The following is a 16,857-nucleotide window of genomic DNA, read 5'->3' on the forward strand; positions in this document are numbered from 1 at the left end:
ATTAAAGGAGGTTACAGAAAGCAACATTTATTGTTACCATAAAGCAATAAAACATAACATAGTTAAACTTCTAATGTCAGCTTTGAAAGCGTCTTACTTAACCAGAAGTGAAAAGCTGCACTTATAGATTTCTGTAAAATCATGCAGCTACCATTTGACTAGCAAGTGCTTTAGGCTTCAATGACTGGATTTTTAAAAATCACTTGTAATTAGCTGGAAAAGGGAGGAGCTCTGCTACACTCATGTGAGTGTTGGGGAGATGAAACTTACAAGATAAACGAATTGAAACAGGAACAAATGCAAAGTTCAGTGCAACTTTAAAATCAAGTCAAGGTTAGATTTATACAACAGACCTCCAGGTGTATAAGGAAAAATAAAATCTTAAAACTGTAAATCAATTTCTTCCATCAAATTCCACGAAATTTAAGGTTTTTAAGGTAGGTTTTGTGTAATCATGTTAACTGACAAATGATTATTTAAAAATTGTTTTTTAAAGTAGATTATTCTAATCACTCTGGGGTGTAGGATGACACTCGTGATCTTTGCTGGGGAAAGGGAAACGATAAAAGTTGTGGGATGGGCCTGCTTTGCAGGCGGTTTAACGACTGTGGAAATTCCGCCCATCAACACGACACGCCTCCTCTCCGGTACACGATCACGGCTCAAACTCTACAAATGGGCATGCAGTGAAAAGAGTTTTGAAAAGTTTTGCAGATGACGAAGAAACTCACACAAGGGGAATAATCATTTATGACTTAAATGGCGGAAGAACTGTTACAGGGAAACAATGAAAAACTCACCTCGGTAAGTGTAAGCATTTTGAAAAATTTAGATCTAATTCCTGGGTGGTATGGTCGTTTCCAGTGATCGCTTTTTATTAGTCACATGATTTTGGAATTATGTCGCGAATGCCTCCTAATCTCATTGTACAACGTTGGTTCAAGGTCATGGTTCATATAAGATGCTTACTGGGTTCCTTGGAAAACTCATCATGACACACTGAACTCGTACAATAGCACCAGTCACCACGTCATATGACATTCCAAGCATCGTTCAATTTACCACAAATCAGGTTAAAAAAGACTAAAGGAGACTTTAAAAGCAAAAGTAGCCTGTGTGTGTTTTTAAACGGCAAATGAGAAGTTACTCGTGTCTCATTTTAAAGTGGTGTGACATGTGAGCAGCTCCACATGAGATATTTAATCAGAATAAATTGTTGCTGAGTGGGGTGCAATGTCTCCTGTGAACTATATTTAAAAGGAGTGACAATGGCTCAGAGGAGCTGTTGACTACCTTTAGTCATAACAGACTTATGAGTCTTATCTGTTATGACTGATTGTTGTTGTACAGCTTTAAATTCTAAATAAAGTCAGGTACCTTTGATCATGGTGACTTTTTAAAACTAAACATCATTTAGCTGATTTTTCAATACACATTGACTAAACTGTAACATTTAGTCAGCTGCTTTAACATATTCATTTAGGGTAATTGTTTACGCTTCCAGTTTGTTTAGTTATGGTGAAATCTATTAGATCAAGGGTGTCAAACATAAGGTCAGGGGGCCAGAATCGGTCAAGCAAAGACTCCACTCTGACACTGAATGTGACAAAGCCTGTAAGTTTTTGACTTTTAATTGTGTTTAAATAGGTTTTACAGCTTAGATGAAAATGGCCATATGGAGAGAGAGAGAATGGCAGACCTTTAATTGTAATTAATGTGATTTTACACCTTTATTCCTTGCATAAACACTTCCTTACAATTTTTCATTCACTACAACATTTCTTCATCAAGTACAAAAACAGACAAGCTGTTGAAATTGAAATGGCTTCCCTCACTAACCCCCAACCTTGACCAGTTGGGATTTAGACTGGTTCTGCTGGAGATTTCTTCCTGTTATAAAAGGTATAAAAAGGAGTTTTTCCTTCCCAGTGTCACCAAATACTTGTTGGAGGTTTCTCTAGTATTATTGTAGGATCTTTACCTTACAATATAAAGGCCCTTGAGGCAAAGTTGTTGTGATTTGGTGCTGTATAAATAAAATTGAATTGAATTGAATGAATAGTTAAACTGCTATTACACTGAAAGAAAGGGGAGTTTCACTGGCCTGGTCCACTTCACATCAAAGTGGACTGTTTGTGTCCCACAATGTCAAATGAGTTAGACATCCCTCAGACAGTAAACTCTGTTTGCAGCTTGGTTTTCCCCTCATGTGTTGCTTTGTGTTTTCCACAGCATCTTACAAAGCCTCTGCTGGCAGTGGCTTTCCTGGCCTCATTTGGCAGCTCTATGCTCTATGGCTATAACTTGGCCGTTGTCAACTCTCCCGCAAAGGTATTTTCATTGTCGTCTACATAATAAGACTCCTGGTTTTGTGATTTCATTTGCGTGCATGCTTTTCGTGAGAACTCAAATGTTCCCTTTATGGTTAAACACTGTATGAAATTTGATTCTCAATGGTTAAATAACCCATTTGAACATAACACTCCAACTGAACAAATAAATTGTCATGCGGGGTCATGTGGGCTTATGTAGCTACCTCACCATGTCATTGATACGCTGTAGCTCTTAATCCATTATGTTCCTTGGATGTTGAATTTGCCGCGGTGCGGTCATGTGTTCAGCCCCACAGAAGCATGTGAGCAGGTTCAGGGTATTGTCTCATGTTCGTAGCTCAGGACTTAGGATCAGCTAAACCTTTCATCTCCAGCTTTCATTTGCATTGTTTTTCTAGAGCTTGGTATCTGTTGTTGAAACTTTATAAATATGTTTTATAGTCGTGGATTAAAGTAACAAACATTTTATAAAAACCCTGCATCAGTTCCAGGTCAGGAATCAGCCAGCCAGGGTGTTTTCTTAATGCTATTGTTTTTAAATATCCACAATGAAACTGTAATTGGTTTAGAGGGAGGCTTAGACATGTTGAAATGCTTGCAGATGCACTGTCTACATTAAGCTGGGCAGACACTGTGCGATTTTTTTCAGTCGCATTCAGCTCCTGCTCAAACTCTACGATTGATTCGCAGGGGTTAGAAGTTCGTGGGTCACGATGCAGGGTCTCACACTATACGGCCCGATGCTCTGATGCGACTTGAGTGCTCACACTGTGCGTCCATAACATGAAGCTTATAAGCTTCCCTCTCTGTCTTTAACAGACACTGACACACACACCACCACCATCAACTTTGCTAAATTGCTAATGAAAAACATTGACCAGGCGGCTGCAGTTGAGCAGCAATGTCCATCCAACTCTTTTCACGGTTGGTGCGGTCGTGATAATATTGTGAGGCCACATCGAAATGCTCGGATGAGCTTGCCAAATTTCTTCAAGTTGTGCCTCCATCGCTTGTGTCCAGATCACTGCCGTGCTGCTCCGTCTTTCTACTTCCAATTCTGTTTGCGCATGCGCAGTGTGAGAGGCTGAGTTGACACCCTCACGAGGGCCGAAAGGATTTCAGACAGGTTTGATTTTCTTGCGACCATACGATTGATGATCGGGAGCTGGTCGTGAGGTGTTAATCGCTTCTTGTTACCTCATGTATACTAAACGATGCACGACACACGAGGCAAAAAAAAAAAGGCAAAACTCGGGCCGATCCCCAAAACAGTCACACGACTGAGAAATCAGACAGTGTATGTCCAGCTTTAGAAGCTTGACATGAGTTTCATTTTTATAAAAAAAGATTCACGAGATGATTAGCTTAGCTACTGGTCACGGGAGGATGGAATGAAGTCACAAGTCATCTCTCTAATGCTCTAAAACGCACACATTAATGTAATAACTATTTCCTGGCACGGCTAATTTCAAAAGACATGGAGCCAATTTAGTTGCTTCTGCTTGTGTCCTTTGGCTAAGCTAGCAATTTAGCTAGCGTAAGCCGACTCCCGACTGATATGGAAGTCAGATGTGAGAATAAAATCAATCTTTTTCTTGAGAAAAACAGAAAAATACTGGGTATTTCCCCAAATCCTGAATGCTCTGCACAGAAGCAGGGACAGCTGGAGCAGTTCAGTTCATTTTGTTTGGGTCAGTTTCTTAGTGTCGAGTGATCTAAAATTTTCTGCTCAAATGATGAGGTCAAACATTTACCTGCTCTCAGTAACGTTAGCGTCCTTTTTGTGCTGTCATAATGTTCACAAAGTGTGACACAGTAGTCAGTCTGTGCAATAAGACAAAATAGCTCATTTTTTGTGCTTTGGATATTATGATACGGACGAATCTTGTCTAAAAATAAATAATATAAAAACTTAGATTACATAATCAGAAAGCTAAAGTGCTTATTTCAGACTGATATCCAAAGCAGAGCCTGCAAGTCTCGCAGTATCAACATAACATCCTTTTTTTCAGACTTTAAACTCAATAAATCTCAGGTAAAATGTATTTTAGTTTTAATAGTTTACTATCAAATTTAAAGAAAACTTGCGCTTCAGTAATCAGCCAGCAGAGTAGAAAGAAAGACAAGACCATTTAGCTGTTGGTTATGATTTAATGTAATTGGTACGACAATCATTTGATAATCTGTTGACGCTGTTGTTGACACTGATACAAATAAAATGCGATCTGTTGTTACCCTCTTTTTTCAATCACTCTTCTGTTGGAGGGATTGAGGTTTTTTTGTGTGTTTGTTTTTTAAGAGAGAAGAGTCTTTTTCCTGGTAACCCTCCCAAACAAGCCTTACTTCTCAGTTTTTTGCCCTGTCATGAATTTTAACATTAAAAGTTTTAACACTTCCTCAGAGCATTGGATCATCTGGCTTTGGGGTCAATGGGTTTGTACTTCCAAGATTTTGTCGTTGTGTTAACACACACCTGAACACTCCAGACATATGACAACATTCAGAAAGTAATATTTTAGTAAGCAAGGTAATATGGAGGAGTTCTATTCTATTCTATCCAGCTCTTTTAAGGAGGAGCAGGTCAGCAGTTGAAACCTTTCTGACATCATATGACACTTTCTGTTGTTTCAATAATTTTCATTACTTTGTATAAGAAATCAATACAGAAACAAAGCAAAGGAGCAAATATAAATTTCCCTTCCTGTTGGTTATGGACACTTACTATGTTGTTACTGTCGTATGCTTCTTTATGAGATCTGTAGACTTTCACTGAGGCCTTTTTATGTGCGATAACATAGCACATAGTACAGGGAGAATTTTTGAATTGTGTCCTCTCCTGCACCTTTTCTGTATTCTTTTGAATTCATATTATTTTATATATTTAATTCATATTTTTCTTAAAATTTTAATGCAATGGATCATCCTGGACACTTTATTGAGTGAAAGGCGTCACCGTCAGATTCATCAAGCATGCAGTCGATGAGTCCTTTTCAGCTTTGAATTTGACTTGACTTAAATTATTGAAGTTACAACATCAAATTTTCATTTTTCAGGTCTTTTGGGGATATATTGTGACGTATCATTTATATGTTTCATTTTTTGTGTCATGTCTGTAGTGTTACAGTTACGGATGCTCACATTAAACATGTTCAAGGTTTCAAAAAGTTTGATCGGCGTAATTGATAATAACTTAGTATTTGCACTATTCACAAATCCAGGCTTCCGACTGCTCTATTTCAGGCTGTTTTTGCAACTCTTGGCTCTCGTTTATGTCGGTAAGATTGGATGTATTTATTATAGTCGTCTCATGGCTTTAGATGTGAGCACAGAAGCTCCACACTCCTCTTCAAACTTTCGGTTTGCAAGGGGCAGTCGGTCAGAAGAAAGTCGCTTTAAAAGGAAGAGGAGCTGGTTTCAGAGAGCTGGTTTCAGAGCTGGTTTCAGAGCTGGTTTCAGAGAGCACATGGCTGCACGAAGCTCAGTGTAAGAAAAAAAACAACAATATTTTGAACTCTGGCTCCTATAAAACTGCTGTGCTAGAATAATAAATAAAAGGCTAAATAAATAGGATATCTAAAAAAGGTAACATTATCTTTTGATTGCACACTATCTTCTTACACTGGGTTTGATTTATTTGGGGCGTTTTTTGCTTAGAAAATGAATTTACCTTGTTTTCCACCAGTACATCAAAGACTTCTACAATGAGACATTATTAGAAAGTCATGGCTTGACTCCGGATGGGCATCTTCTTACCGTCTTGTACTCTCTTACTGTGTCAATCTTTGCCATTGGTGGAATGACCGGAGCACTGCTGGTGGGCAGACTAGTTACCAAATATGGAAGGTCAGTGTGACCATGTTTATGTATTTTGAGTGCATGTTTATGAATTACTATTAACCTGTGACAGACTCAAACTTAGAGAGCTGAGCAACGAGAATCACTGCGTCCAAACAGGAAAGGGACTCTGGTGAGATCCACCGCACTTGTTTTTATGGGCGGAGCTCTGATGGGCTTTAGCAGATGGTGCAGAATTCCTGAGATGGTCATCATTGGGCGTTTCATCACAGGAGTACATTCAGGTAGAGATGCCTACTGTTCCTGGTTGACTAAAATTTATTCCAATGTCAATAATCTCCTCTTAATATTTATTACTGTTATTATTACTGTCACATATTTGTCTTTAATTAGCAGCACTTTGTGTTGTTGGTGAAAAATAGCTGTATATACATTTCCTATAATCTATAAACAGCTGAGTCATTTATGCTTTAAATTGCCTTTTCAGTTCATATTTGGTGTTTTGTTCATTTTTGCACCAGCACAGTCAGACTGTATTAATTGCACTTTCTTCGTTTCTACAGGGATTTCTCTCAGTGTGGTGCCGATGTACCTCGGTGAGATCGCCCCTAAGAATTTGCGAGGCTTCCTGGGCCTTGTTCCCAGCATTCACATTTGTCTTGGAGTTTTCATCGCTCAGGTCCTGGGGCTCTCGGAGATACTGGGAAAGGTTCTTATACTGTGATGTTTGACTGGCTTCCATAGTTCTAATATGTAATAAAAATAACGTTTTGAATTGATGCATGCATGCAGAGACTCTGTGATCTAGAATTGAGCAGATGCACAAAGCGTTGCAAACAATATACTTTCAGCCAGAAAAAGCTTCAAGACACCCTATGTTTACTTATGGAATAGCTAAATATAGGTTTAAAGACAAAGATGGTAAAGATGGAATGAATAGTTTTAAATGATGATATTGTTATTTTTTTAAATCAAGGTTTAGGTGAGGTCTTTGGTTTTTATTGGGGTTGTTTTTTCCCCACACAGGAAGAGCACTGGCCTCTGCTTTTGTCTCTTGTGGCGGTTCCTACCATGGTCCAGCTGATACTGTTGCCATGGTTTCCAGAGAGTCCACGATATCTGCTAATAGAGAGAGGAGATGTGCATGCCACCATTGCAGGTTAAAAAGTGCATTTCCTGCTTTCCTTTTCTGAATGTAGAAATTACAAAGGAAGATCAAGACGCCTAGAACAGATTCTCAAACTTTACATAATCCTTTCACTGTGATACTTGAAGGATGAATTAAACTGGTTTAAAAAAAGACTCATGTTTCACTCCGTTCTGTAGCCCTAAAGTGGTTCCGTACTAAAGGAAACATTCAGGCTGAGGTTGAAGAGATGCAGGAGGAGCAACGCTCTTTGTCCTCCATGCAGACCCTCTCTGTCTGCAGCCTCCTCATGGACAGCTCTGTCCGCTGGCAGGTCCTCACTGTTGCAGTGGTCAACATCGGCATGCAGCTGTCTGGGATTGATGCCGTGAGTAGGAGAACTATTGTGTTGCCTTTTTCATCTTTTGTTTATATGTGTGTGTATTGTCACATTTTGAATGTGCAACAACTGTGCAGTTATTATATGAGAGTGAGATCTTATAGTGCGAGAGTTCCCAGCTGGGCTCCTCCCGTCCATCCATACATCACAGTCTCACACCCACTGAATGACTAAGCAGGGGGCGATGTGACCATGCCTCATTATCTCCTGGTGCTCTCCCTCAGCGTTACCTCACATAACAAGGTCCACCCATCCGAACACAAAGTCAAACACATCTTTGTACTCATTGCTTCATATGGATGGAGGCTCCAGGCATGCAGGCTCATATGCTAGTGCCATTTCGCAGCAGGGGTGCACCCCACTGAGTCTCTCAGTCCCAGCTGTTCCAGCCAGGAACACTGGAAGGCTTCAAACCTCCAGAAGAAGTAGTGTCTCCAAATCTGAGACACGAAAAGTAAAACTAAGCAATTCAAGAGAGTTTGAAAAGTAAATGTGCATGTTTTTTCTTAAAATATTGGATACTTATAATCATATTCATACAGACTGAGTTTGTGCACAAACAGATATTATTCAACATGTTACAACATGGTGCTTTTACAGTATTTGTGGTGCTGATTTTGTAGAGTTATTACAGCCAGCTGGGGAGCCACTCAACCTAGGAAAAATGATGAAAGAGCTATTTCTTCTGCAAGTACTACTGTAGCTGTACTGTCATTCACATCATAAAGTGGCAGCCCCGCTATTATTTTGTTGCTGCTCTTGCTTTGTTTTCGTTCTTCCACTTCTACACGAAGCAAGAGAATACGACAAAGCATCGACTACATATTCATAATCATAAACAAGTGAAATCATGGATAAATCGTGAAGAAGGAAAAGAAGGGACAAATAAATGCATAACTAAATTCATAAAGTTAAATTTCAGGTAACAAAATATTTTCCAGATGTATGTAATGAATGATTTCCAGTGTCTTTGTACTGGTTGTAGTGGATAATTCAGCATGAGCGCAATCAGTTCCAAATAAGAATGATGTAATAAAACGGACAATGAGGATTACGCTCTGTGGTTGTTTTTTTCTTAAGGTAGAGTAAGTTGAGACATGTGCTGAGGCTACCTGCATCTGTTTAGGATCAACATACTCCACTAAAAAGTGAACCAGGTTTTATCCACTTCTTGTAATGTGGAGGTGTAAGGTGCTAGGACATTTGACACAAATGTGCTCAATGAACGGTTTTCCTGAACTAGGTTGTATAAAGTAGAAGTTGCCATTAAACTATTATGTTATCAGCATCTGTCTTCTCAAGGACAGTTTCTCAAGACAGATGCTTGTTTTGGTAATACTGAAGTAGAATAGTTGGCATTGTAGCTTTGAGTAAGCCCAGAGATTAAGTCATTTTAAGACTGTGATTCTCTCCTACTTAACTTTTCCTACTTTAACTGTACATACCTCATTGTGTAAATCTAGGTTAGGTTTACACACTGAAGCATGTCAGATTAGATGAGCTAAATAATCCAAGAACACTTTTGAAATCCTGTGATTAGATGAGGCTACTTCTGTTAAACAAACAGTTTGGCCTGAAAAAGCTGAAAAAAGCTCCAGAGTGAAATGAGCCATGGCTACTTTGCTTAGCACTCTGACATCACTGCAGTGTTACTGGCTTGCACTTTAGTGCTCATGTGCGTAAAACAAAATATATGAATCAACTCATATAACACAATTCTTATATTAGAGGAGATTTTAGCTCAGTAAGGAGGTGTTTTAGCCTAGCAGCTTATATTCATCTTCATCAAATCTTATCCCAGTTGTTTAAGTTTCTGGAATTGTTTGTGCTTGTGCAGGCCTTCTGCTTTGCTCGTCTGTTTGCATACTTCAAGCCTCCAATGGTGATGAAATGTTATATGTATGGTTACTAAATCAACAAGACAGCATTTAACTGCACTGATCACGATCTTGTCCGCACATCATCAATGATGGATGTTGTATCAGCAAAGTGTGATTAATGAGAATGCGCAAATTAATTTCAAGGGGAGTACTTGTCAGGAGTCCATACTGATGAAAAGCTGTATCTCAAATGCATGAGTGATGGTCGGCCTTGTGATAATGATCACTATGATGAATCGTGTGCATTACCAGATAAGCAGAGTGACTTTTTGGCTCCTTAAGGAAACAAGGCAAACTTTGATGTTTGCTGTATCAATAGTCCAAAGGATTCAACATATCAATAAACCTTGTGTCAATTTCAGATCTGGTTCTATACAAATTACATTTTTAGGAATGCAGGAATCGCAGACCCTTATATTCAGTACACAACAGTGGGAACTGGGGCCATTGAGGTCATCTCAGGGATGCTGGGGGTGAGTAGACACACACACATTAAGATGAAATGAATGTATTTCTATTATACAAGGATTTTTTATATTTTGGACTTGTAACGTTGGAACACAGATGTGATAATGTGCTGCTGTTTTCCTGGTCTGAGATCTGTTTGACCAGTGTTAAAGCAAAAATATACAACAGAATTAAGTATATTGGGAACTTGACATAAAAAATTGCATTTTTTGTTTTGTTATGGATTTAATGGCTGCTAAACTGAAAATAGAATTAGCAGATTAATTAACCATGAAGCACTTGGGGTTGCAATAAATCTGTGCCTTGTATGACTGATGGTAACTTCAGTCTTGATCCACAAGAAAAAGAGAAACTGGGAAAAACAAATGCCTTCCCTTCTGATAAACATGTAACATGTTCTTACCTAAAATACTTAAAAGAAATAATGACTTTGGTTATTTTGGTTATGACATGTAGTCATGCACAGTCTGTTTTGTTTAACTTGACTGTTTCAGTTTGTGTTTTCTGTTGTCTTGGTCATGCTTGCATAAAATCTGATTAGGGGAAGGTGAGCTGAAACCTAATGAAGGTCATTTATTCTGTAGCGTGCACAGGGCCATGTTATACTCTATTAAAAATAGATATATAGATATAGATATATATATAGGCAAACGAAAGATTTGTATAATTGCAACTAACTTTTTGAAAATCTATTTTTATGGGTTAGTCACATGTAGTCCTGCTTATTTGTCCGTTATTTAGTGTTTCACTATTGAGCGTCTGGGTAGAAGACCACTGATGATTGGTGGTTTCCTTTTTATGGGACTGTGCTGTGCCGGAATCACTGTGTCTGTCCTCTTCCAGGTACATGTCATCTGATATCCTGCTGGTTTAGGAATATTTTGCATGACATTATAGTACATTACATGGAGCTTAGGACATAACCAAATTTACATAAATTATTGTATGTCTTCAGATGCAAAAGCCTCTAAGTGACACCCTCTGTGAAAAATGAGAAAATGATATCAGGTGAAAGCTTCACTTCAAAGCCATGCTAAGCCTCTTTCCAAACATGGTTTGTTAGCAGAAACCTCTAAATGCCACTAAAAGCTACCATGTCCACAGGAACACCAGTCAAAACACACTTATCTGTAAGATTGTTTTCAGTTGCATGTTTAGCAACTATTTCCTATGTCTCATCCAAAGAGGTGGACACAAATGCACAAATGCAAAGCAGGTTTTGCTGCAAAAGACTATCGAATTTGTTAAAAACCAGTGTAAGACATTTCATTCAGTGACCATTTCACTGCTGTTAAAGTAAACTCACTGAAGCTGAACATAGGACACTGACAAAATATTTAAAACAAAATAAAATGTTAGATAGGCTTAGAGATTTTTCCATCTGAAGTCATCATATAAATGAATAATAATAATAAAAAAAACTGTGTGTGACCATCTGCAACTCATGACTTGTGTTTGACCAATCACAGCCGCAGTTGTCCTACATGCGCTACATCAGTGTGGGCTGTGTTATTGGGATTATTGCTGGCTTCTGCATAGGTCCAGGTAAAAAAAAAACAAAAAAACAATCTTGTATCTGTATCTGGCATGAAAACTTTCCAACACTTTCAAACCTACATGTGATTGCATTAGCTAGAAGTAATCCTGTGTATGAGGAAACACTGCACCCTGCTGGAAACTTGCACAATAGCAGGCATTAACGCTTGAAAACATCAGCACCCCATCCTCCACACTCCTCCTCTGGCTGTGAGGAGATATTGTATTTCATTAGTCTTGTAAATTAGGAAATCCTAACTGCCACACTGCTTCCATTCTCACAGCCATTTGTACACTGGATGAGATGAGTGAAGTGAATTAAGAGGCAATAGTTTACAACGATGAGAGCCACGTCGAGCGAACCTGCGAGGATGATGGATTAGAACAAATCTGGTTTACATAACGTCATTCGTCAAACAGGCAAAATCTATACCTCAGCAAACAAGGATTTCTCTTGCTGCAATTAGACTTCTAATGGCTCATTGTTCATAAGCTAGCTGTGATGAATATGGTTTCCTTCAAATGAAACCTTGCTTGCACATTGATGCCCTCCCATATATACCGCAGATGTTGACAAATTATGGTGTAGTTATTGGTTTGACAGTATTAAACTTTTCTCTCTGCAGTTATCATGCACAGAATAATGAGCACATTATTCGGAAAGCTAATCATTAGAGCTTATACTAATGCATATTTCTCCTTCATAGCCTTCACTTCTAACAATGAAGAATCACATGTTTAAAGTTAAGGCACATCTTAAACTAATGAATTGCATGAGCTAAGCTATTCTGTGTCTTGTGGTTCAGAAGTGGAGTTTTGCCGTCTTGACAAACACCTTCCTCTCTTGTCAGTCTATGATTAGTGAGTAATAATGAACACATAATGAAGTACATGTAGAAAAAGGAGTGTAATATAATAGCACTTGGGCTTGTGAAATGTTTATCATTAATCATCTTCTGTTAATTTTGAGTAACTGCCAAGGAAGAGTCCTGAGTGGGAGTATTGATAAAGTAATTGATGAACTAAGATGCCGATGTTAATTTCACATCACCCAATAGATTCATATAGCCATACTAAGTAATTAAATGTGATTTGTGTTATAACAGGATGCTTAGTTAGATTAAACTGTCTTCATGTGGTGTTGTTGGGAATATTTTTGGAATAAGACAAATATGTTTTTGTGTATTCTTTACAGCGGGTGTGCCTTTCCTGATCACTGCGGAGCTGTTTAAGCAGTCTCATCGACCGGCTGCGTACACCGTAGCTGGTTGCCTCAACTGGATGTCCAACTTCACCATTGGTTTTGTCTTTCCCTTCTTAGAGGTCAGCACTGACTTGTATCCCACAGAGCTAAATTCAAATGTACACAAAAGCCATCTAAATATACTGTCCAGTTTATAGTGAAAAAACATGTAAAAAGGCTTTATTTCTATTTTTTATTTTTTTTGTACATGTGTAGTCTTGACATTTGATGCACATCTGCTGTGTGTATACGACTGGCTGTGCACTTTTGTCTGAACAGAAGTGACTCCACAAATACCAATAAAATTTCCAATTAAAAGTCCCGACCTTGCTGTCTGTCATTGTCCTCGGCTTCGTTCCAAGTGAACAGCTACAAAGTAAAGAGGACAATTAATTGTTAAGTTGACAGTGACCGAGGCAGTCAGTAATTAGTCTGGCCACAGATCTTAAAATATGAGATTGCATGTTCCTTAATCTTTCTGTTTTTATTCCACATGAAGCTAAATAACTTCATTGCTCTCAGAAAGTGTTTTAGGTCTTCAGGCTAGCAGGTACCGTCTTCCTCTAGTCTCTGGGATAAGCTAGGCTAAACACCCTGTCCTGTGTTTTTTCTGTTTTATAGCCTACCTTAGAGTTTATACCAAAACATTTCCCCTGCTGCAAAACATCACCGATTTGCTACTGATCTTACTGTCTTTTCCAGCAAAAATAATGGCAATAAGGGCAATGAAAGAGCCCCTGGCTAGTTTGGAAACCTAGTAGATCATTTACAGCTTTAAAAAAAAGGGAAGTACTTGCCTTAAAAATTTGCTATGTTAATGCTAATGCTATTAATGCTAACGTTAACCTTTAAGCCAACAAAACCAATAATCTACCTTTCATGTTTTCTGTCGTGGTTTGCATTGTGTTTATGTTAATCTATTGTAATTATCTTTCAAAAACCCAGAGTGTTTTGTGTCTTTAACTGTGCATTTGTATTTTTTTGTGTCCATCCACCCCAGATTGCTACAGGTCCTTTCTGTTACCTGATCTTCTGTGTGGTCTGCTTGGGAGTGGCTGTCTATACCTTCTTCATCATTCCAGAGACCAAGAACAAAACTTTCTTGGAGATCAGCCAGATGTTTGCCACCAAGAATGAGATCTGTGAAGAAGAGCTGTATCCAAATAGTGAACTAAAAATGGCTCTGATGAACGGCTATGGAACCCTCGACTTCCATAACAAAAAATAGGAATTCAGCCAGTTGAATAGGAGCTCAACCAACACTGTCAGTGATACAGACAAGGAACTGTCAGATCAGCTGCTTCGTGTCACTGCATACAGTTATGGTCAGAAGTTTACATACTCATCATGGGCATGAATGTCATGGTAATTTTGGACTTTTAATGACTCCTTTGAATTGTTCTTTTTTTAAGGTTGGAATGATTGTATGGCAAACATTTTTAATGCTTTTAGAAAATATGAACTGGGGACACAGTTGTGAATTCATGTTGTATTTTCCCAAATCCACTCAAAATTAAAAGTATGCATACAGACTCAAAAATATACATATATCCCCACTAATATTTGATTAAACGTCCTTTAGTGGGTTGGACCTTTTGTAGATGCCTTTGGTAACCAGAATTATGCTTCTGTCATAACTCGTACTGGACATTTGATCTTTCTTCTTGATAGAACTGGTAGTTTTAATTTAAACTGGTTTCTTGATGTGGTAATGGCTTTTAACCATAGTCTATGGAGGAGGTGGGGGCTTTGGGAAGGCCATTCCAGAAGCTTAATGTTAGTGTTCTGTATCCATTCCAAAACCAGTTTTAATGTGTGTTTGGGATCATTGTCCTGTTGAAACATCCAACTGTATCAAAGTTTTAACTGAAGAATTTGACAGTAGTTCTTCTTCATTATCCCGTCCACTTTGTGCAAGGTAACAGTACTACTGACAGCAAAACAGCTTCTGAGCATAATGCTACCACCACCACACTTACAGTTGGTGAAGTGTTCTTAGACTTTGAAAGCCTCACCTTTTCTCCTCCAAGCACACCTCTTTTGGCCAAATTGCTCAGTCTTTGTCTAATATAGCCATATAACTTTTCTCCAGAAGGCATTTGGCTTGTCCGTGTAGGCAGCTACATATTTTAGTCGAGCTTGAAGGTGTCAGTTTTGGATCATCCCCAAATTCCTTTGACTTTGTTCTGAATATCGGTCAATCCAATGAATGCTGTCAAAAAATTCCTTTTTATACTGGCGAAGAGAAACTCCCAGCTGTAGTCGATCATGATCACTAACAAGAAGTTATCAGACCTTGGCCTTGTCAAGTTCAGAGATCACAGCACAAACACATCCTCTTCCAAATACACATGCATGCAAACTTTCTATAGAGTAATTAGTTAGTATACCGCTGAAGAATCTTGTATAGTAGCTGCACAAGATTGCTCAGTCAATTTTTAATGCTTTATCATTTACAAGACACAAAAATACATCTGACCCTGAATTTCTTTTGTCTGTTTGTTCTTTGTGTTTTGCCTATAATAACAAGCAAACATACAAAACATTAATATGAAAAAATTCCATTCATAAACTCAGAAGTGCATTTCTACTTTAACATCAAGCCCTAAGCAGAACCTCTGAGTTAGCACAATACTTTGACTTCTTTTGGGGGCTATATTTGCTTCACATTCATTGAGCTTATGTGATGCTGGAAAAGGACTCCCACACTTAGAAAATTAAAATCAAGAGAAATATTGTGTGGCATCATTGCGTCTCACCAAAACTACCATAAAGCTAACACAACAACACTTGCAATTACAGCACGAACAAAAATGAATTACGAAAATAATACACAAATAAAACGGAGATTTTCAAACTGCAACCAAAATCATTCCCAACAGTGACATAATGGAGAAACGTTGCAAAAGGAGCTATTCACACCAAAGGGCAACAACAGAACTCAAACTTTGGCCTGAAAGGCAGGCAAATGCTGCCCAGTAAGTTAAAGCTTTAATAAAGGCAGGATTATTCTGATTCTTATTATTGGTTAATAAATCATTCATTATCTCTAGAATTTAGTGGTTTACAGATGTGCCTAACAAGTAAAGACACCCTAGTTTTATCCCGTGAGGAGACAAAAATCCCTTTGAGACTGCATCAGGAGAGGCCCCCGGTGCAACAATCTGCCAAATCAAAAAAATGCATAGCTTTCCACTTTGGTGACCATGTGTTAATAAAGTAGCAGCTGAAAGGAGCTTTATTAGCAAATAAATCATTCAACAGTAAGGTTCACAGTTCATTCTTGGGTTTGTAATAGCAGTTTAGAAAACATTGTCACCACAAGGTCTATTTAGTTGCAGATCTAATTTCATCAAATAACATCATTTTTTATCAACAGGGAGACTGTCGTACACAGCAGGCATCTAACTGCTCAATATGGGCAACAAGTGCTCAGAAAAAAACATACTACAGTACTGCATGCACTAAGGAAGATTTTTATAACTGAAGGGCAAATAAACAGACCTTACTTACTTTACAAGTGTTTCACAGATATAAGCTATTAAGAAAAATGTTAATAGCTGTCAAATTTGGCTGGTGTTTCTCCTGCAGATGGTATGTAGTTATTAAAATTAATGTTTTGGTAATGCTAGCAAGTTTAGTTAGCGACGTGCATTCACAGGCTCTATGGGTAAATTACAGATAGTTGTTAATTAAGGATAATTGTTAAATACTATAATTTTACTCAATAAAATTTGGAGTACAGACTAGAGTAAAATTACCTGCAAAGCAAGAGCTCTAAGACAGCGGTCCCCAACCTTTTTTGCGCCACGGACCGGTTTATGCCCGACAATATTTTCACGGACCGGTCTTTAAGGTGTCGCGGATAAATACAACAAAGTAAAACTAGTACCGGTACCGAAAAAAAGAAGATTTATTCATAACACACGTGAAAAGACCCAGGAAAACCGAGTTAACGATAAAAACGATAACAAAATAACGCTGAAAACCGATAAAAACCCTGAAAACCATACATTTCACACCTGAGCTTCAACTCTCGCGGCCCGGTACCAAACGACTCACGGACCGGTACCGGT

At 38.3% G+C, this 16,857-nt stretch overlaps 1 protein-coding gene across 2 annotated transcripts; it reads left to right on the plus strand.

Annotated features, from left to right (window-relative positions):
* Positions 1-630: 630 nt before the first annotated feature.
* On the plus strand, positions 631-15,519 carry slc2a15b (solute carrier family 2 member 15b). 2 transcript variants are annotated; one of them, XM_040004834.1, is made up of 12 exons: positions 632-804; positions 2,233-2,331; positions 6,016-6,176; positions 6,288-6,412; positions 6,692-6,837; positions 7,155-7,287; positions 7,455-7,642; positions 9,897-10,007; positions 10,744-10,845; positions 11,472-11,547; positions 12,734-12,861; positions 13,782-15,519. In XM_040004834.1, the coding sequence occupies exons 1-12, from the start codon at positions 760-762 to the stop codon at positions 14,007-14,009; spliced, it is 1,542 nt and encodes a 513-aa protein (XP_039860768.1). In that variant the 5' UTR covers positions 632-759; the 3' UTR covers positions 14,010-15,519. The 2 variants fall into 2 exon arrangements, with proteins under 2 accessions (XP_039860769.1, XP_039860768.1); XM_040004835.1 differs by lacking the exon at positions 2,233-2,331 and having other exon boundaries at positions 631-804.
* The last annotated feature ends 1,338 nt before the right edge of the window (positions 15,520-16,857 follow it).

Source organism: Simochromis diagramma, unplaced genomic scaffold (assembly GCF_900408965.1).
Source record: "Simochromis diagramma unplaced genomic scaffold, fSimDia1.1 OVJJ01000487.1, whole genome shotgun sequence".
Taxonomy (NCBI): Eukaryota; Metazoa; Chordata; class Actinopteri; order Cichliformes; family Cichlidae; genus Simochromis; species Simochromis diagramma.